Source organism: Eleutherodactylus coqui, chromosome 5 (genome assembly GCF_035609145.1).
Source record: "Eleutherodactylus coqui strain aEleCoq1 chromosome 5, aEleCoq1.hap1, whole genome shotgun sequence".
Taxonomy (NCBI): domain Eukaryota; kingdom Metazoa; phylum Chordata; class Amphibia; order Anura; family Eleutherodactylidae; genus Eleutherodactylus; species Eleutherodactylus coqui.
In genome coordinates, this window is record NC_089841.1 from 153,868,732 (window position 1) to 153,889,585 (window position 20,854).

Consider the following 20,854-nt stretch of genomic DNA (forward strand, 5'->3'; position numbering starts at 1 on the left):
TTTTTTGTTTTTGTTTGCACATGACGACAACATAAATCTTGTTAAAAATAAATCTTGTTTCTATAGCGCCAACTTATTCTGCAGCGCTTTCATGCAACATAACAAAATGTAAAAAAATGAGTCTGAAGATTTTCTGGACTCATTATTCCTCATCCTCAGTTAAGGGATGGGACTCTGACCTGTAGACTGGAAAGGAGATTCCCTGAGCTCTGCTTAGCAAGTGGAGGAGACCACGCTGAATAAAAAGGTCATTTGCTTTACAGAATGGGGTTCAGAAACCCCTGATGTGATTTGTGGAGGATTTTGTTTTGGATCCGCAGCAGATTTCATTCCCCTCTATTTTAAATTTCGGTTGAAGGGGGCAATCTGCTGTGAATCGGCACCATATAGGCTACTTGTGAATGCATCTTAAATGCCTGAACCCCTTTAAAATTTACAGTTTATAAAAAAAATAAAAATAGTGCAAATAAAAATATGCCTTTGTGAATAAGCTCTTATAACTGGGACACTTTGGATTTTGCTATCGCTATATTTTCAGCAGAAAGTGAATTATATTTCGCTTATTCTGTGTTCTGCTGTGTGTGCAGTTCCTATTAAAGTGATGCTAAGCCTAAAATCGGTACTGGTGTACCTTGACACCACTGGAAGGTAGGGGTGTGACAGGGCTTAGATAGAGGGACGGCCCTGTCACTCCTCTACCTCTGAATTGGCTGTTAGACAGTGTACTGTGTCGTCCGTCCCCCCTTCCTGCAGCTGTGTTAAGGCCCATTTACACGGAGCGATCGCCCAAATGACAGGAGGCGTGGTGGACCCGAGGCACGGCTGTAACTACAGCACTGGAGCATCGAGCGCAGGCAGGGGGAGGTGAGCTCTGCAAACTACAGCGCTGGACCAGGGAGTACAGCGGCGGGAAGTAACTAACTAACCATACAGAGTTTGTGTATCCTGGGCACTGATGGTGTCTGGTGTTTTTGGGACCTGCAGCTCTCCACCACATAGTGGTTAGAACCTAGGGTGTTCAATTTAATTATTCATCTGCCCCTTTGCAGTATTTTTCAATGAGATTACTAACTGGAAGTCCACAAAATGTCTTCCTCTACAAGCACCACGTTATCTATAGGACCACTTGAGGCTAATGCCCTCGGCCGGATTTCCGCCGCGTTACACCGCAGCTATTAGGTTCTATTGAAGCTAATAGCTGAATGTTCACACTGCAAATTCTGCAGCGTGAAATAAACCGCTGCATGTCCTACTAGCCGCAGAAATGCATGTGGCCGGCTTCCATTGTAGTCAATACAAACTACATTGAAAGTCAATGTCAGTGCAGCGGAAGTATCGCATTAATACGCGATGCTGCCCACCGCCGCCTGTGGCATGCGCTGCATGAGCCCATACATACATACATGTTTAGCAGTTGTTTTGAGCTTTTGCATTTTTAACTCTAGTTATTAGTACCATAACTTCAACAATATCTAGATGCTATAGCCACGTCTCAGCTCTTGGGATTGAATTCGCACTGGATTCCATTGGCTGCTCAGCAGTGTCTCCATTTTAAGGAAAACGATGAACTTTTTTTGTTTTCTCAGTGATTACAGCTGACTGGTCGGACTGTAGAATATCCACACAAACGAAAAGGGAATTGTCTAAATTGCAGAATTTGAAAAATTATTTCTCAATGAAATTGTTATCCCAATGATTTTACAAGCTAATTGTTCCCATTTGCATTGTGTTTTGCTCCAGGAGCAGCTACTCAAGCTTCAGAAACAGAAGCTTCAGCTCCCACAGCAAGTGGCCCCCGCAGGAACGCTGGCTGGCACCACAGCACAAGTACAGGTCCAACCACAACAAGCACAGCAGCTGGCAACTGTAACTGCGTCGCGTCCCGGAGCCATGCTTACTGGAGCTACCGTCACAAACCTACGCCTGGTAAGATGAAGAGCGAACGTATATAGAGCATTACGTATTAGACTGTGTCTTAGGATTATATCAGTGTTTTCAGCTTTGTGTTTTTTTTTTTTTTTTTAATAAGCTGCAGGCACAAGGACAAATCCAAACTCAGACAGGGCAAACGGCACAAGTTGCGTTGGCAAAACCACCAGTGGTATCTGCAGTTGTCTCATCTGGAGGTGTTACTACCCTTCCGGTTACAGTAGCAGGGATCAGTGTTTCTATCAATCAACCGCAGAAAGTAACAGGTAAATGTAATGCAGAGAATACATTGTGAGAAATTATTTTAGCAGGCTTTTCTTCGTCTTTTAAACAATTAATTGATATGTTATTGTACTAATTGTCAGCTAGCGTTACTTTGATGATTATCTTATTATGGGGGGGGGGTCCACTTAAAAAAAATTATATTGTTTTGCCAGAGTTCACAGTACACTTTTTGAATTTATAATACACTTCACTGAGCAGCGGATTTCAGTGTTTGTATCACAGTAGAGCGACTCTAGAATATGTCAGCCTGTTAAAGTTATGGGCCGTTTCCACGTAATTATTTTCGCTCCAAAATTCGTTCAAACAAATTAATTTTGAGTGATAATCATGCAGTGTAAATGCAAAAAAAAAAATAACTCGCTAGTCACTAGCGATGGATTGCTGGCTTCTCGGTACATGTTAAGTCTTCCCGCTCAGCGCATCACCTAAAAGGTGAAGCACGCGATCCAGCCATAAGTCTTTCAGTGTAAACGCTCTACATGAGCATTAACATCCTTAGCGGTGATGTCAGCGCTTGTGTTGTCGTTTAAACTACTGTCGGCTCGTTTAAAAGGGCCGTTCGTTTTCGCTCTAGATGTTTTGAGTCCTTGGAATAATAGAATAACATTTTGCTTATGCAGACAAAATCTTGTAACCTAAAGGGCTTATGCCCACAGATGGAGCAGGATACAACCGTGGATTTCCGCCGCCAGAGTACCGCATTTAAAAACGCGAGTGATCGCGTACTTACGCTGCGGAAATCCCAAGTGAACAAAACACGGGGAATTAGAACATGCCGCGTTTTTTCCCCTCTAAGTCCGCGGCAGGATCACGCATGTGAGCACTGAGCTATTAGGTTCAATAGAACCTAATAGCTGCATTATTCCACCGTAGTTTTCTGCTGCGGGAAACGCGGCAGAAATCCGTCCGTGGGCATTAGCCCAAAGCCTCATGCTGTGCCCCCTAAATAAAATATACCCCCACACTGGTATCCTAATTAAAATATGCCCCCATGCTGTGCCCTCTAATTAGAATATGGCCTCTTCAATGTGCCCCCTTCATAAAAAAGTGCAGAAATACCTGCTGCCACGTCCACAGTATCACACAGAGAAGGCCTTGCATCTTCCGACCAGGCTTCTGTGGGACGATGCAGGCTACATGATAATGCTATTACAATGCCTGTGTTACACAGAAGTCGCTTAATGATGTGGTAGGTAACCGAGCAGAGCTTTCCCTGCCTACAGCGCTGATAAAATACAAGTGGGCCCTCAGCATACAATATTGGTTCCGGGATAATCATTGTATGTTGTAAATATTGTATGCTGAAACCATAACACTATGGAGAACCAAAAAGGGATTCCATGGGCTCCAATGGGTCAAACTCCTTCCTCCCCACCCCAAAAAAAAGAAAATTGAAGAAAAATATTCAGAAAATCAACGCAGATAAGGCAAGTCCTTATATTTAGTAGTCAAAAGGAGATATTTGACACTGGGAATCACTATCTACATCTTTAGGGTCAGACACTGGAATGCCATATAATCAATGATATAGGGAGGAGAGCCGGCTAGTCTCGTCTTGTTGGAGTTGGGGCTTATTCCGACGTGCATATATCGGCCAGGTTTTCATGCCGCACCGATATACGCTCTCTCTCTCTGCAGGGGAAGGAGGCAGGACTGGCCGGGAGCAGTGCACTGAGCTCCCACCCCCTCTCTGCCATCACCACTATTTGCAATTGAAGGGGGAGGGCCAGGGTAGAACTTGGCTCCGCCCCTCCCATTGCAAATAGTGGTAGCTCAGTGCACTGCTCCTGGCCAGGCCCGCCTCCCCCTGCAGAGAGGGACAGCATATATCGGCTGGGCGTGGAAACCCGGCTGATATACGCACGTCAGAATAAGTCCTTAGGCTGGCTTCACGCATTGTTTCTGTGTGCTACAAGCTTTTTCTGTTCTGGGGTTCCATCTGGATCACCAAAAAGGATATTCAGACAGAATCCTGCAAGGAAATGGAGACAAAATGCTTATCTCCATTTTGGCAGGCTTCCATTTATTTTTCTGCATTTATGCTGGATGGAATTGCGTTGTGAATAACCAGACATAAAAGGAAACCTGCCAGAGCTTTTTGACTAATGACAGCCTATGGGCCTATAAAAGGTTTCACCTAGATGCCTTTTTCAGCGATCCAGCTGAAACTCCTGGACAGAAAAGCTGGGTGCACTCAGACGCCATGGGATGCCAGCTACTGCGGAATTTCACCAATCCCAAGTGTTCTCACTGAATCTTTCTACAGGACAGGACCAGCAGTTTTTCACACTAGAGCACTTCTCTGAAAGGGTGAATAAACTGTGTAGGAGTTAAGAAAGGGAGATTGCAAGTGAACTGAGCAAGATGAGAGGGGATCCTGGTCTCGGTGCAGTGACTTACAGGAGGGAAACTACCCACAAAATTACCTTCTCTCATCACCAGGAGAGACCGAGGAGGCTTCTGAAAGCCCGCTCACATCACCAGAGCCTTAGAGCACACTGCTGCGGCAACTAAACCTAACCATGCAAGGTAGCTGGGAAATCATTCAAATGTGCGGTCAGCCATGATCGTCAGTCCACTCAATTGGCTGGAAGACCTAGCCACTCGGCATGTGCCAGAACTTACATGCAATTAGCTGGGTCTTCCAAACAATCTTGTAAGGTGAAGACCTGGACAAGACAGTAAAATCGCAATTGAAACTTTCATGCCGGGCGCCCAAATGGAGCAGGAAAATGGAAATCCCTAATGCTGATGTGAAGGAGCCCTCGGCTGCATTCAATTTTTCTCTTTGCTCAGATAACGCCTTTAACTTGTTTTAAATTTTATTAAATGACAACTAATCAAATAAATGATTACGGATGACGTCTATGAATTATTTGTAATTGTGTCTTAGGGAACCAGCCGGTCATGGCCCAGCCGTTGCATATGCAGCCTTTGTTGAAATTAAAACATCATACCTCTCCGGCCCAGCAACAGAAGGCTCTACAAACGCAGACCACCCTGGGTCAGCAGAAGGTGAGCAGGTCGCTCTCTAGCCCTGTGAGGCTGGGTTCATACATTCACTTTTCATCAGCTTGTTTGGATGCTTTTTGAGCTAAGCACAGGTAGAGATACAACAAAAGAGAAGTTTGTATTTGCTTTATGATTTTTCTTCTTTTTAAGCCTATACCTGGGTTTAGTTAAAACGATGCATCAAATTTACATGTGCGCATCGTGTGGCACGGACATTAACATCCATGCTTTCAAGCCAAAAAGTGTATTCCATGTGATGGGCGGTATGGCTGATTAGCAGAATTCTCACTGCTGAGACCCCCGCCAATCCTGAGAGCAGGGATCCGGCTAAAATTCACTTTTTGCAGATGATGCTAAACTGTATAAAATAATGAATATAAAAAAGAGGCAGCATACGGTTACAATGTTTGTTTTTTTTATTAATGCCTGGGCATAAAAGTAGTAAATGTAAGGTTATGCACATGGGCAGGGAAAATGTCGCCATTACACACTAATGGGAAATCACAACATGTTTAAGATATGTTAGAAAACTCCATTCGCCTGCAATAGAAAAAGTCCATTCCGATTTGAGAGCCTGAAGTGGGTTTTATAATCCGCTCCATGCTGCTTCCCTGTATTTCAACCATTGCCATGCAAAATCTGCATTCAAATTTAGGTCATCAAAGGATGGAAGTGTTCCACTGCACAGAAATATGGCAGCCCCTTTATGTTACCACATCTAATGAATGGAAAGCATCTGAGTGGGTCTTGATGATCACCGCATGTGACCGCCTCCATGGCACCGTTAGAAGTTGCCAGTACTGTTAGGCCTCCCTCACACAGGTGCTTTTTTAAAATGCAATTAGCGCGGCGTTATAAGCGCCACACTAATTGCGGTATAACTCTCCCATTGTTTTCAATGGAGGCTCTCAGACAGCCGTTGGAAAGCGCCGCGGTTTTCGAGTGGAGTCTGTTCTATTTTTCGGTGTTACCTCATCAATAGTAAACTAAATGCTAAAGCAACAGTAGGCTCGCGTTGCTTTGCCCGAACGCCTGCGTGAGGGAGGCCTTGTATAGTAATCTCACATTGTGCTGTCAGTTGTTTGGTTGTTAATTTGGATGATTATTTTTTACGTTTGTAATACAATCTCTCTACTCCATTTAGCAGAGGTTAGCAGCTCAGCTTTTGGTGTTTAGTACAGTGGTCATATAAAGAGACCCCCTCCTGGTTTTGGGACAAAATTCTATCCCGGGACCAGAGGAACAGAAAGGTATGTTACCTGCAATTATTGTTCTCTGCCAGCCCTCTGTTCTGCCAGTTATGGGTCCCATATTTAGCCTTCTACGATGGCTGAAGCAATCTTCAGCCTACCTAAACCCCATACTGGATTGATAGTATTAGACTACCAATGCATTGTACCTTCTCTCTGATTGGCCAGAGCTGTTCATGTGATAAGCACTGGCCAATCAGAGAACAGTATGTAGTTAGAAAATTGCTGCAGCCATCTTTGGTGGCATAAAACGGCCTTGGAACTGGTAGATTGGAAGACCAGCAGAGAAGAATAACTGCAGATAATACACCCACTTCTCCTGCCGTGGCACAGAATTTTGACCTGAAACCGAAGTGTTAATTTAAATAAATGCCACAATTTGTGTAAACAAGTTTTTAAGACCCAAATACTAACAAGCAGGATGATAGACTGATGCCACTAATACATAATGATGTATTTTGTCCCTTTGAATGACGGTTCTGTTGATCTCTTCCTGTCTGCTTTTTCCCTGGGCTTTTAATGCTCAGCCTTACCTTTCCCTTCAGATAACGACACCTCAGGTGTCCTCTGCATCACAGCAGCAAAAAGTCACCTACACCAACCAACCAGCTATTAAAACTCAGTTCCTGACCACGTCCTTAACTCAGGCACAGAAGGCACCTGGAACCCAGCAAGTTCAGGCCCAAATACAGGTAAACACCCCCAAATGGAAGACCCACAGGAGATCGTTGTACGGCGTTCATATGGTTGTTTAGCGTTTCTTTTAGCACCTCTTGCCTTAGCGTTGCCGAAGACTACACCAGTTTACAATGGCATGCCACTGGTTTCTTTGAGGCATCACGCCAGCAGCTAGTGTTACAAACAGTTGCTTCCTATAAGCTGATATGAATTGTTTTATGTATCAGAATTTAAATTAAGAATTCTTTACAGAGCTGCTTTAACCCCTTGGTGACTAGTCTATTTTGTACTTTAATGACCAAGCTATTTTTAAAGTTTTTTTTGTTTTTTTTCGTGTTATTTTGAATGTGCCATATTAAGGCTTGTTTTTTACAAGACAAGTTGTATTTTTCTTTCAAAATGTATTTATTCATTTTCATATCAATTAACAGTAGATCGTGGTGTTCATAGTGTTCCATTGGAGAGAATACAGTATTATTAGTAGTAAACAATGTTTGAATGAAATGGGGAGTGACGAGTATTCTTCTACAGCCAAGGTTTAAAGAGAATGACTTATGATTGAGAACAGTGAACCTGCAACTTTAACCGTGCTATTTGGTTACATTTGAGGGTTCTGCGTCAGGGAGATCCCCCTGAGATCAGGCCGTCTACAACTTTCTATGAAACTAGAGAGAGTCTTTCTCATCTCTTTGAATGTGCAGAACCCCCTCTGCTATGAACAATATCAAATTGTGGTAACTAAAATAAGACAATTAACGTAACATATATAGCAAAGGGCATTGTAACAGTATAGGGAGGGAGTAAGGGTGGGGGGGTGGAGGGAAGGGGGGGTGAAGGAGAAGATGGAGGGCCGTGGAACTAGGTAGTTCACAGTACATGGGGGGGGGGGGGGGAGGAAGGGTTATCATAGGTTGTAGCGGTCGCCAGTTTAGATTCTCAGGTTGGCTTCACGTCATGCTATGGGTATTGTGTCTATTCATCCTCGCCTTATGCGGTTCCCTCTCGCAGCCACCTAAGGAGCCATGGGGATTCCTTGAAGTCTATCCACAACGCCCAGATAGATGTGGTGTTGGCGGCTTCGTGATTCATCTCAATGTCAGAGCTTCTCAATTCCTCCATGTGTTTAATGTAGTCAACCACCTCAACCCAGGCGGCTCTCGAGATCGTCCCCTCTATCCTCCAGTTCTGAGCTATGCTGTGTCTCATGGCCATTATGAAATGACCTAGTAGGCCCTTCTTGGCCCGAGAGATTGGTCCTGGTATCATGGAGAGGAGGGCCATCTCGGGCGTCAGGATCAGGAGGGATCTGGACAGTGCCCCGTATAGTCGGGCCACGTCGCCCCACAGGGAGGCAACCAACGGGCAGCTCCACCATATATGAACCATGGTACCCACCTCGGAGCGGCATCTCCAGCACTCGTTCGTTATTGTAGGGAAGATTCTGTGGAGTTTGTCTGGGGTTCGCATTGATCGCATGGTGTCGTGGTCGCCCCCTGGATCCCAGACGTCTCGGACCTGTGGGAGGGGCCTATTAGGTGGGAAGGATAGTTCAGAGGTTGCCAATGTGGCTGGGATTTGAGGGTTACCAGTTAGTGGGGTAAAGGGGCCCGGTACTGTCATCACCTTTCTGCCTCTTGTTAAACGCCTCCAAGCCCCTAGTAGATTTAGGGTGAGGGGCGAGGCCCCCAGTGTTTTCCAATTTGTCACCCCCGGGACCCAGAAGGAGTCCCTTAGGTTAAGTTGGTTCTGCTCGATTTCCAAGTTTACCCAAGCTTTCTTATTCTGGTGATGAAATATATCTAGGATGCAGTTTCCAATTGTCGCCTTGTGGTATAGTTCTAGGTCTGGGAGACCCGCCCCACCTTCTCCCTTTGGCCTAGTAAGGATCTTATAACTGATTCTGGGAGGGTGGCCTCTCCATATGAATCTCGTTAGAGCTTTCTGTAGTAATGTGAAGAAACGTCGGGGGAGGTCATATGGCAACGCCTGGAAGACGTAGAGAATTCTAGGGAGGATGTCCATCTTAAGAGAATTAATTCTTCCAAACCATGAAAGGTGTAGTTTGAACCAACCTTCCATTTCAGTCTCGAATATGGCCAGCAGGGGTTTAAAGTTCAGGTCATATATGTCTTTGGGGTTGCGGGGGATATGTATGCCTAGGTACTTTATGTGACTGTCTCTCCACATATAGGGGAAGGTCTCTTGTAATCTAGCGGCTTCGTTTGTTGGTATAGAAATATTAAGAATCTCAGATTTTTGGGGATTTATTTTAAAGTTGCTAAGAGTTCCGTATTTGGCCAGTTCTGTTATAATCCCTGGTAGAGATATCCAGGGGTTAGTTATGTAAAGTAACAGGTCGTCTGCGAAGATGGACAGTTTATAGTCCCTGTCCCGACCTTTTAGTCCCCAAATGTCGGTGTTGCTCCTTATGGCGACTGCCAGAGGTTCCATTACCATGATATATAAGGTTGGGGACAATGGGCATCCTTGTCTAGTACCATTCCGAATTTGGAAGGGCTCAGATAGGAGTCCGTTCACCCTAATTCTGGCGGAGGGAGAGCTATAGAGTGACAGTATCCAGGAGAGAGCTTTAGGCCCCAGGCCCACTACCTTCAATACCTGTTCCAAAAATGTCCAGCTCACCCTGTCAAAGGCCTTTTCGGCGTCTACTGCCAGGAGACACATGGGAGTCTTTGAGCTTTGGGCCTTGTTGATCAGAGATAGTGTTTTAACTGTGTTGTCTCTAGGTTCCCTTCCTTGCGTGAACCCCGCTTGGTCCGTATGGACGAGCAAGGGAACAATTGGAGACAATCTGCTAGCTAAAATTTTTGAAAAATTTTTTAGATCGCTATTGATGAGGGAGATGGGTCTGTAACTGCTACATGATAGGGGGTCGCTTCCTGGTTTTAATATCACTACCACGTGAGCCTGCAACGCCTGGGGGGGAAGGAGCATCCTCTGGCTATCGCATTGAATGCCGCCAACATCAGCTCCGACAGAGGGCCACCCAAGGTTTTGTAAAACCTTGGGGTGAACCCGTCTGGACCCGGGCTTTTCCCCACCTTCAGGTCCCTCAGGACCTGTGTTAACTCGGGGAGGGTGAAATCCTCCTCAAGCGCCTCTGCTTCGTCCGCGGGGATGGTTCCTGGTTTATGCAGGTGTAAGTATTGAGTGATGAGATCTATTCTAGCAGCTTCCCCTGTCTGCTCAGGGCCATGGATGTTATATAGTTTTGAATAGTAGTTTCTAAAGGATTCCAATATCTCGCTCGGAGCATGGACTATGGTGCCCGATTGGTCCGATATGGATAAGATGTTTGTCTGGGGTGGTCTGGGGTGCAGGGCCCTTGCTAACCACCTCCCGCTTTTGTTTCCATATTCGTAGCAGCCTGCCCGGAATCTATCCCTTATCTTAAGAGTGTTTTGGTCCAGAAGGGCCAGTATCATGTCTGGTTTTGATTATTTCCATTAATAGTGTGTCAGATCTCTGCGCTTTGTTGGTTGCCCCCTGTGTTTCCAACAACTGGAGTAGTTGTTTGAGTTTCTGCGACCTCTCTTGAGCCTGGAACCGTGAGACATAAAACCCCCCCTCAGAGTACATTTTAGTGCCTCCCATTTAATTGGTGCCTGGGTAGGGTCGGGTTCGTGGGTTTGGATAAAGGTTGATATTGTTCTATTAATATCAGCCATGCAAATGGGGTCTTTAAGTAGGTTATCGTTTAGTTTCCAATTATGGCCTTTGTATGTCTGGTCTCTGGCCTTGAGCTCCCCCATCACTGGTGCATGATCGGACCAAAGGAAGTTGCCTAGGGAGCATTTAGGGGAGCCATCGAGTAATTTGTGTGATACAAAAATGTAGTCTATTCTGCTGTACGAGTTGTGGACCCGTGAGTGGTAGCTGTAGTCTCTAGTGGCTGGATGGAGAGTTCTCCACAAGTCGACTAGATGAAGACTTACCAGCATCTTTTTGACTCTGCGGATAGCCGAGAGGGGTATCGATGAGCGCCCTGAGGAAGTGTCTAGGCGTGGGTCCATGGCTAGGTTGAAATCTCCGCCTGCTATGATAGTCGTGTTGTCAGCGAACTGCACCAATCTCCGGAGAGCTCCGGAGCCGAAGGAGGCCTGTCCCTGGTTGGGGAAATAAAGGTTAGCCAAGGTGTATACATCGTTAGATATCTTTAGTTTTATGAATATATATCTCCCCTCTTCGTCCTTTTCTATTGCTAGTGTCTGCGGTTTTAGGGACCTATGGAAGGCTATGGAAACTCCCCCAACCTTACGGTTCGGGTGGGGAGCGTGATACCAATAGGGGTAATACCTGTTGTGGCAGCTGGGGATGCCGCCCGAGGTGAAATGAGTCTCCTGAAAGAGGGATATCATAATTTTTTTCCTGTGGAGTCCGTATAAGATTTGGTTGCGTTTCCCGGGGCTATTGAGACCTCTGGTGTTAAAAGAGCTTACCGTCAAAGTCGCCATTGGGACCCTTCTGAGGAACGATGCCCGACTGCACGGGGTGGCCGCGTCATGTATCCAAACTGGCAAGGAGAAGGAGGGGGAGGGGAGAAGAGGGGGGGAGACCCTGCTATATAGCAATTATAACTGTAAACATGATGGAGTTGGCCTTGGGCCTTGGGAAGCCGTACTCCGGGTTAAATTAAGCGCATAGCGTAAGCGGCTACGAAAATACAGAACACACTTTTGTGCAACAACCAGTGCTGCAGGCCCGGCTTGGGGGGGATCCGAACCAGGGCACCAGGCTCCAGACTCCCCCGAAGCCCGAGTTCTGTTCATGAGCCCTCGTAGGGGCCTGTCTATATGGACAGCAAGTCTCAAGGCATCCACGGACTATAGTAAGGAGCTTCCTTCGACGGCGCGGTATCCGCCGCTTCAGTGTTTCCCGTCGGGGCCCGCTGTGCGCCATTCTTCTCTTGGAGGCGGCAGTTCGGGGGCTTCTACTTTGGGCCAGTCCGGGATGGCTATCATGGGCAGTTCAAATTTGGCCAGAAACTTTGGTAGGTCTCCCAGACCCCTGAAGATAGCAGTTTTCCCGTCTCTACCTGCTTGTAGTTGGAACGGGTAGCCCCATCGGTAAGGTATGTTTTTTTCTTTCAAGGCTGTCAGCACCGGTTTTAGGGCTTTGCGGAGCTGGAGTGTTCTCCGGGATAGGTCTGGGAGTATAAGAAGGTTATTCCCTTTGTAGGTTAGTGTGCCTCTTTCCCTGATCTTTCTTAGCAGGTCTTCTTTTTCCTTATAGAAATGGACTCTGCAGATGACATCTCGCGGTCTAGTAGGGTCTGAGCTCTTTGGGCCTAAGGCTCTGTGGATTCTGTCGATTTCTACAGGGTTATCAGTAGTTTTTTTTAGGACTTCTCCAAAGCATTTTATTGCCCATTCTTCTAGGCGTGCTGGTTCCACCTCTTCACTTAGGCCTCTGATGCGCACGTTGTTACGTCTGTTTCGAAAATATAATTCGCAGAGGGATATAGAAGAAAGGCTTTCTCAAAATATTCACTGGGTATATCCCTTAAAATATAACTTTTATTAATCAATAAATATAAAATGATTGGGCCTCACAAAAAACAGACAAACTGGAACTAACAAACACAGAGCAAGAATTTTAAACCCTGGAAAAGGACCAGAGAAAATACATGCAATTGACACACCTATTACAATGCAGAAGTATCCTGCAACGTGAGACACTCTAATGCACTCTTTTTCAGTCACCATTGGGGATGGATGTCACCCAATAAAGATTAGAGGACCATATTAGGATGCGTCCTTCACAAAAAGATGAAAGGAGGATGATCGTTCCATCAAGGTAAGTGGTTTACGGAACACCTCCAATGGTGACGTACATTCGGGCTTCTATTGTGTCTCATCAACAGGATCAAAATTATTAAAGGTGAAATGACGAGATGAGACACAATAGGAGCCCGAATGTACGTCACCATTGGAGGTGTTCCGTAAACCACTTACCTTGATGGAACGATCATCCTCCTTTCATCTTTTTGTGAAGGACGCATCCTAATATGGTCCTCTAATCTTTATTGGGTGACATCCATCCCCAATGGTGACTGAAAAAGAGTGCATTAGAGTGTCTCACGTTGCAGGATACTTCTGCATTGTAATAGAGGTGTCAATTGCATGTATTTTCTCTGGTCCTTTTCCAGGGTTTAAAATTCTTGCTCTGTGTTTGTTAGTTCCAGTTTGTCTGTTTTTTGTGAGGCCCAATCATTTTATATTTATTGATTAATACGTCTGTTTCGATTTTCAATATCATCGAGTTGGGTTAGAATGTTAGTGATCTGCAGGGAGTGATCTTGGAGGATGCGATGGTGTTCAGTGAATTGGGACTGTAGTTGAGTATGCGCTTCTTCGGAATCTGCTACTCTGTGGCCGATATGTTTGATTTCGGACTGTAGCGCTTCGATTACTTGCATTTGAGAGCTAACCGCTTTGTTCAGCAGGGCATCGATCTCATTTCTTGTGGGAGTATTTCTCAGGTGGGCCTTCCAGTCCCATTCTTCCTCATCATCATCATCATCATCATCATCACCCTCACCCTCGACCTCTTCAGCTGCTAGTGTGATCTTGGTGGTCTTGTTTACGGCACCCCTGGATGGGGGATTATTCAGTTTGTGCATTTTAGAAGAAAGCGGGGGGGGGGGGGTAACCTCTGGGACATCGTATGATAGGTCCTTGTGGTTCTCCCTGCTTTGGGATGGTAAACTGGTGTGAGGTAGTTTTGTCTTTTCATGCACATTGGGGGGGGGGGGATCTGTCAGCTGCACCCCATCCCTGATTTATTGAGGGCTGTGTTGGCTGCTCTTTTCCCTCCCCCATCTGTGAGCCTGTATCTACACTCGCCCTGCCTGGATGACTTGCCATCCTCTGCTGATGCTCTGGCGATTTGGTGACTGGCAGGTCGGGGTCAGGGGTGTCCATGAGATTGGGGCCCCTTTCAGGTGGGCTTGTGGTGTCCCTTATCGTATTGCCGGTGTCATGCGGCTTTCTTGCATCGGCGCCGGCCGTAGTGGGCGGGGCTTGCCGCAGGGGGAATCTTTGGGGCTTTATTCGCCCTTTGTGGCTGTGGGGGAGAGGGCTGGGGTTCCTGAGTGGTCGGGGAACAGCTGGGAGAGTTCTTAGCTTGGTCGGGCTGCTGTTTACTCAGCGCCGAGGCCGCCGCGCTCTGAGAGTGAGGCCCCTCCCCCTTGAGCAGGCATCGGCGCCATCTTGGTACTTGCCGGCGTCGCTCTCCTCCGCGAATTCGGCTCCATAAAGGCATCTAACGGGCCGGTTTCTTCTTTTCCTGGCGCTCCTCGTTCTCCTAGCTTCTTCGTCCGGCGCATTGGTGGGGTCTGGCGTCCGTGGATGCGGTAAGTGCCGTCTTTTGTTGGGCCTCAGCAGGAGCTCTCACCAGAGATGTCTCACAGCCTCATGCTCTAGGCCACGCCCCCCGACAAGTTGTATTTTTAATGTTACCACTTTGGGGTGTTCTACAATTTTCAACTTTGGAGAGGGGATGTAAAAAAAAAACAAAACTAAACAGAAATTCTATCATTGTTTTTTGATTTTTGTTCTATTAGCATTAAAAAAAAAAAAAAAAAAAAGACTTATTTTGTAGATTAGCATGATAATTGCATTTTGGGCTAAAATTATATTTTTGCTCCTTTTTTATTTATTTTTTTAACGTCGCTCCCTGTGCAGCATGAATAACCTTTTATGTTGTTCACAGTTTGGGCTAAATAACAAAATATTTTAATTGTTCGGGTTGTTATGAGCACAACGATATTTATATGTATTATTTTAATTTAAAAGTCTTGGGGGGGCTTTTTTTTTTTTTTTTTTTAAATTGAACATTTTCTTTTGACTCCTTTTTTTTTTTAAAATCCCTAAAGAGGACTTGAAGATGCAATTGTTTGATTGTTAGTATAGTACACTGTATTACTTCTGTAATTCAGTAAACTATGCATATGTTCTCAAATCAGACTCTGCCAGAGGCAAGGTCTGATAAGGTGACATACCTGGCAGATGCAGAGGCATTTGTTAGGCCTCCTGCTGCCATGGCTACTCATTGGTAATAATATTGGTAGCTGAAGGGAAAAAAATAGGGCAGTAAAACCACCACATGGGTAAAATCCCTAAAAAGTATCTGGTCCTCTTAGGTACAAAACAGCCTGGTCCTTATCCTTAAGGGATTAAGGTTATAGTTGTGATTTACTATTGCATAATTACAGTGCTCTTATTATAACTTACTGCCTCAATAATAAAGCTGCAATTGATGTCTCTTCTCCAGTAATCACTATATATATATATATATATATATATATATATATGAATGAATGACCCTTTTGTAGCTGAAGTTAGCCTCCAAATGAGGCATCCAGAATTAAGACGTGTGTGTATATATGTATATTGTACCTGTTTCCTATTACTTTTTGAAGGTTGCCAAACTCCCTCAGGTGGTCCAGCAGCAAGCAGCGATTGCTACACTCCAGCAGGTTGTATCAGCATCACAGCAGGTACGAGGAGTTGGATAATTATGATACAGTAGAATTTTACAGTGTTTCCATTCATAATACTATTCAACCCCTTAGTGCTTAGACATATATGCCAGTCATAAACACATGATGGATATATATACGTCATTGTGAAAGCACAGACACTGCTGCTGTATACTTGCAAAATAAGAGGCAGGAATGCAGCTGATACACGTAGCCAGACTCAGAGAGAACTCCGATCCCCGAAGTCTAACACCACATTAGATGACGCAGGCAATAGAACCGGCAGTATCTAAACAAAAACTGTTTCCTCAAAAACAAGACCTACCCCAAAAGTAAGCCCTAGCTGAATTTTCAGGGAGGCTTGGAATATAAGCACTTCCACAGAAGAAAAGCCTTAGTTACACTGCATTTAAAGAAAAATAAAAAATGGAATACATTACCTAGCAGGCTCAGTCCAGGTCCTTCCCACTCCTCTTCATAGCTCCGACTCATGCTTCCTCGCTCGTATAACCTCCCTTCCTGGTTACAGGATTCATAAATTCTGCCTCCAGGAAGCAATAGCTGTGATCGGTTCATTGACCGCTGCTGAGCCAGTCAATGCAGTGCTGGATGAACCAATGCGATGGCTGTGATTCAAGAACCAATCAAGAGCTATCACGTTGTTGAGGGAGGGAGATATGAACTGGCTGTGAGCTGCGGCCACCCAATTCATAAATCCTGCCTCACAACGTGATGACTGTTGATTGGCTGAGCAGCGGTCGAAGAACCAATCAATGCAACGATGGATTAACCAATGTGATGGCTGTGACTGATTCATCCAGCGCTGCATTGATTGGTCAAGTAGCAGTCAAAGAACCAATCAATGCAGCGCTGGATGAATCAATTGCAGCCATCGCATTGGTTCATCCATTGCTGCATTGACTGGCTGAGCAGCGGCTGAAGAACCAATCAATGCAACGATGGATGAACCAATGCGATGGCTGTGATTGATTCATACAACGCTACATTAATTGTTTCTTCAACCACTACTCGGCCAATCAACGGCCATCATGTTGTGGATGCGGGATTTATGAATTGGCTGACTGCAGCTGAAAGCCAATTCATAACTCGCACCTTCAACAACACAATGGCTCTTGATTGGCTGAGCAGCGGTTGAAGAACCAATCAAGAGCCATTGTGGTGTTGAAGGCGTGAATTATGAATTGGCTGTTAGCTGCAGCCAGCCAATTCATAAATCCCGCCTCCACAACATGATGGCCGTTGATTGGCCGAGTAGTGGTTGAAGAACCAATAAACAGCCATCGCTGCCTAGAGACGGGGGTTTATGAATCCCGTAACCAGTAAGTTGATGTACGAGCGCTGAGGACCGCGTGCCAGAGCTATGACGAGGAGTGGGTAAGGTGGTGGTGGTGGAGGACCTGGACCGAGCCTGCTAGGTAAGTATAATACGACATCCCCCGAAAATAAGACCTAGTGTGTCTTTTGGGGCACAAATTAATATAAGACAGGGTCTTATTTTCAGGGAAGCACAGTAGTTAGACACAGGCAAGATCACGAGGCACTGATGGGTTGTCATGGCAGCCTAACAGTGGCACCTTGCTCTGCCATCTATGGAAGCCTATTAAGCCAGGTCTGAAGTATTACAGTGTATTACATAAGTGATCAATCTTAATCTCACTGGGAATGCAATTATTTACTTAAAAAGGCATATCTGAAGAGCTGACTGACTGACTGTACTGTTCTGAAGTTTATTTTCTTACACCACGATCCAAAGATTGCAAAAAAATCCAGAGGTTGGGGATTTTTTTGCAGCCTGTAGATTACAGTTGCGGCAGCTTCTGAGACGCACTGTAACCCCATTAATCTCCGAGTGTTATGTCACAGTGGTCGCACAATCAAAGGTCGCAGTGTAGCAAAGTCGCAGTGTAGTCTTATCCTAAATTGACAACTGGGTGATGCCAATTGGGGTTCATCCTTCCACATTCTGCTGCCGTCCAATTAGTGCTGGTAATGTCAGTGCATAGACAGACTCTCTTCACAATGAACAGCCAGTTGTCAATCCATTAACACATTTCTAGGAGGAATAACAGAGGAGTGGCACGACCGAGAATTCTGAGATACACCAGAATTCTTTCCTTTAACACGTCACCACTTACATTTCTGTTCATTGTAGATCTGTGAATTTGTAGGTTGTCCTTTATTTTCATGGCTAGTTACCTGCTTTTTGTTGCAGGTCCAACCACAGACTGTAACACTGACGCAGGCGACGGCTGCCGGACCTCAGCAGGTGCAAGTTATACCGGCTGGTTCAGCGGCAGCCCATGTGGTGCAGCAAAAACTCCTCCAGCAGCAAGTAATGGCAGCTGCTTCACCCCAGCTCCACGCTGCCGCCAGTCAGGGCACAGGACCCGTAGCTGCTGATGCCCAGAACCAGCAAGCTAAATTGCAAGTCCGAACCCAGACTGTGAGGATCAAAGCTCCAACTAAACCAAGCTGAAAGCCATTGGCTGATGGATTGTAGCTCATGAGCCTTTTTTCTTGGAATGCCTTGCTTTGGTTCGATTCGCACACCTCCCCTTCAACCTTCCTGTTGTCAGGGTCAGCAAATACTCCACATCTGAGCAAAGGATGGACTTCAGAAGCTCAAGACAGATGAGAAATTCTAGAAGATTGGCCTGCTTGAGCCGTCTGCTTACCTTGATCAAGTCATTCCCTTCTACCTCCTGATTGGACCTTTGGAACATTTAGTGGTTGGCAAAGGAGGTGGACAGAAACAAAAGATTTTAATGTTAACACGTATTACTGTATGAACAAATCTTAATCAGTAACCATGGTAGCACAACGTAATGTAACACGCTTAGTCCTAACCTACATCTGTGTATATACATGTTTCGGGGGGTTGTGTACACAGGACTATATAGTCAGAAAAGGGGTGCACTCCCATCTTTTGGTTTTTATCGAGCGGGGAAAAAAAAGCCATAACTGGAATAACAGGTTTCACATGTGTGGCCTTTGTGGGTGTGAATGCAAAAACAAAGAACTAAATCAGACTAACCAAGTGTTTTTGCTAGATTGCACACCATAGCCTCATCCCATGGAGGACTCTAAAAATCAGGTTAAACTATAGAGCTTGGGCGTCTTACTTATTTTTGTACAAACCTTAATAAATGATCTACATTGGGACTTGTATTCTCAGATATTAAGCCTTACCGCTGGAGAGGGAAACCGTTCGTTACTCTGGACAAAAAAAAGCCTAATCTTTTCTTCATTAGCAGTTATGGACCCTTTGCTTTTCAGTACACGATTCCATGTATACGAATATGTTTAGATGTAATTTATACCAATATTTTCCTAAAATCTGTCACAATCTGTAGCTGTGTATTTTTTTCCTGTACAGAGTAAATTCAGTTTTAGTGATAGATACTAGAACTCCGGCCATGCAGATGCGGATCATGACCGGAGTTGTAGTACAGTGTTATCTTATGTACGTTTCAACCAATTTGTTCCCATTTTCCATTCTCTTCCCTTTATGATTTGGTGTCCAACGGTGATACGACTGCAGGGCTCACTGCTTGCACAGTAACTATCAGGTATAAAACAAGACAATGGGGTCCAAGGACTTGTGTCACATTTTTACTTGCACCCTTCCAAAGAACCAAGATGAAAAAAACTTCAATGTGAACATTTCTGCTTGAACTTGTATACATTTTGACGCTCCCGTTTTGTTTTTTATTTTGTAAGAATCTTTCTTTCTAAAGAAGCAGATTGTGTCTGTGTGAGTCTTTGTGTTTCTCCTTGCATGGCTAAATGTGTTCTTTATGAAGTCGAGGAATGTGTTGGTAGCCTTTGGCCTTGTTCCGCCTAGTCCTAGAGGCACTGGGTCAGATGTTTGCTGTGGCCATCAGCGACGTTTAGTAGGATGCGATACCGACTATATCCAGGTATTCTTCCACTCGCTCTTAGGCTACATTCACACAGGCAAGCGTGATACCGGGCCAAGATACTCTGCTCGATATTGCGCTTCCCAGCGTGCGTTTTATAAGCAAATGTGAGGCATTTTTCATTAAACTCCCCACATCACGTCTGTGAAACTGCGATCCTCAGGCATGTGTTTCACACACGTCAGATGATGGCAAGTGTTTCCCAATGTTTTCAATGAGAACAATCACAGTGCAGTTGCATGCACATCGCACACTTGTGAGTGCTATATAGTGGTTTGAAAGGTCCTATGGAAACAATGGGTGACTCCGAGGGAACGCCAAAAAATAGGACATGCAGCGATTTTTATCCTCGCAGCATCGCTGTGAGGGAAATAAATCACCCATGTGAATAAGTCCATTCAAAAGAATGGAGTTGAGATTCTCGTGAGTTTTGTGTGTCTCTATAAAATGTTGCATATCCATAGGTTATCCTGCAACAAGAGATTATTTTATATTTCTGACCCATAAGGCTACTATTGGGACAGTAGAGAAATTGCAAAAAAAAAGGTTCCAGGAATCGATTACTCCCCTAAACCCTAACAGTAGTTCTGTAGTTTAATTTTCGTGTTAAATTTCTCATATCTATGTGCGGTCAACTTGATCTAAAGATGGTTGATTAGCAGAAACGACGAGGATGCACTTTTTTTTAAAATTCTTATTTTATCTGAGCTGGGCCAGTGATTAAAGAACGATTCGATGTATATGGTATTTTTTTTGCAAGCAATACCTAAATCTAGGAATGGCTCCATCTCATGCATCAGGTGAGGGAAATTTGGATAATAAAATGGACTCTAGTATTTCTAAAGTGGGCATCTTTGAGGGGATAGAGGAGAGAACACAGTGGATTTCATGTATGCCCGTGGAAGGAATTTCTCCATAAAATATGTAACTACAAAAAAAGCAGCTGCTACAAAAAAACCCTGTATATACATTACGCCACTGAGAAAATACCATATCCTGAAATGAGACAAAACACATGGAGAGAGTTAAAGGGGTTAACTAGGCAGTGCCTGCTGGGGTGTCTCGGGGTCAGAGTGGAAGCCACCGCTCTGACTTCTGTGTATTGGGCGGTGCTTGTAATTGCAGTTGCAGCTCTCAATGAAATCAATGGGACCTCAGCCTGCAATTACAAGTGATCCCATTGATTTCAAAGAGAGCTGCGCCATTCCCCGCACAGGGGTCGGAGCAGTGGCTTACCCTCTGACCCTGATGTATCC

At 45.1% G+C, this 20,854-nt stretch overlaps 1 protein-coding gene across 6 annotated transcripts in view; it reads left to right on the forward strand.

Annotated features, from left to right (window-relative positions):
* LOC136627919 (E1A-binding protein p400-like) overlaps positions 1-18,840 on the forward strand; it is an 80,991-nt gene extending 62,151 nt beyond the window's left edge. For 4 of the 6 annotated variants that reach the window (XM_066603431.1, XM_066603430.1, XM_066603427.1 and 1 more), the window contains 6 exons: positions 1,741-1,926; positions 2,030-2,195; positions 5,108-5,229; positions 7,004-7,168; positions 15,598-15,675; positions 17,891-18,840. In XM_066603431.1, the coding sequence (XP_066459528.1) occupies positions 1,741-1,926; positions 2,030-2,195; positions 5,108-5,229; positions 7,004-7,168; positions 15,598-15,675; positions 17,891-18,154 (981 nt within the window). In that variant the 3' untranslated portion in view covers positions 18,155-18,840. The remainder of the gene's footprint in view (positions 1-1,740; positions 1,927-2,029; positions 2,196-5,107; positions 5,230-7,003; positions 7,169-15,597; positions 15,676-17,890) is intronic. The other 2 variants (XM_066603428.1, XM_066603432.1) reach the window with 1 other exon arrangement.
* Positions 18,841-20,854: the final 2,014 nt, after the last annotated feature.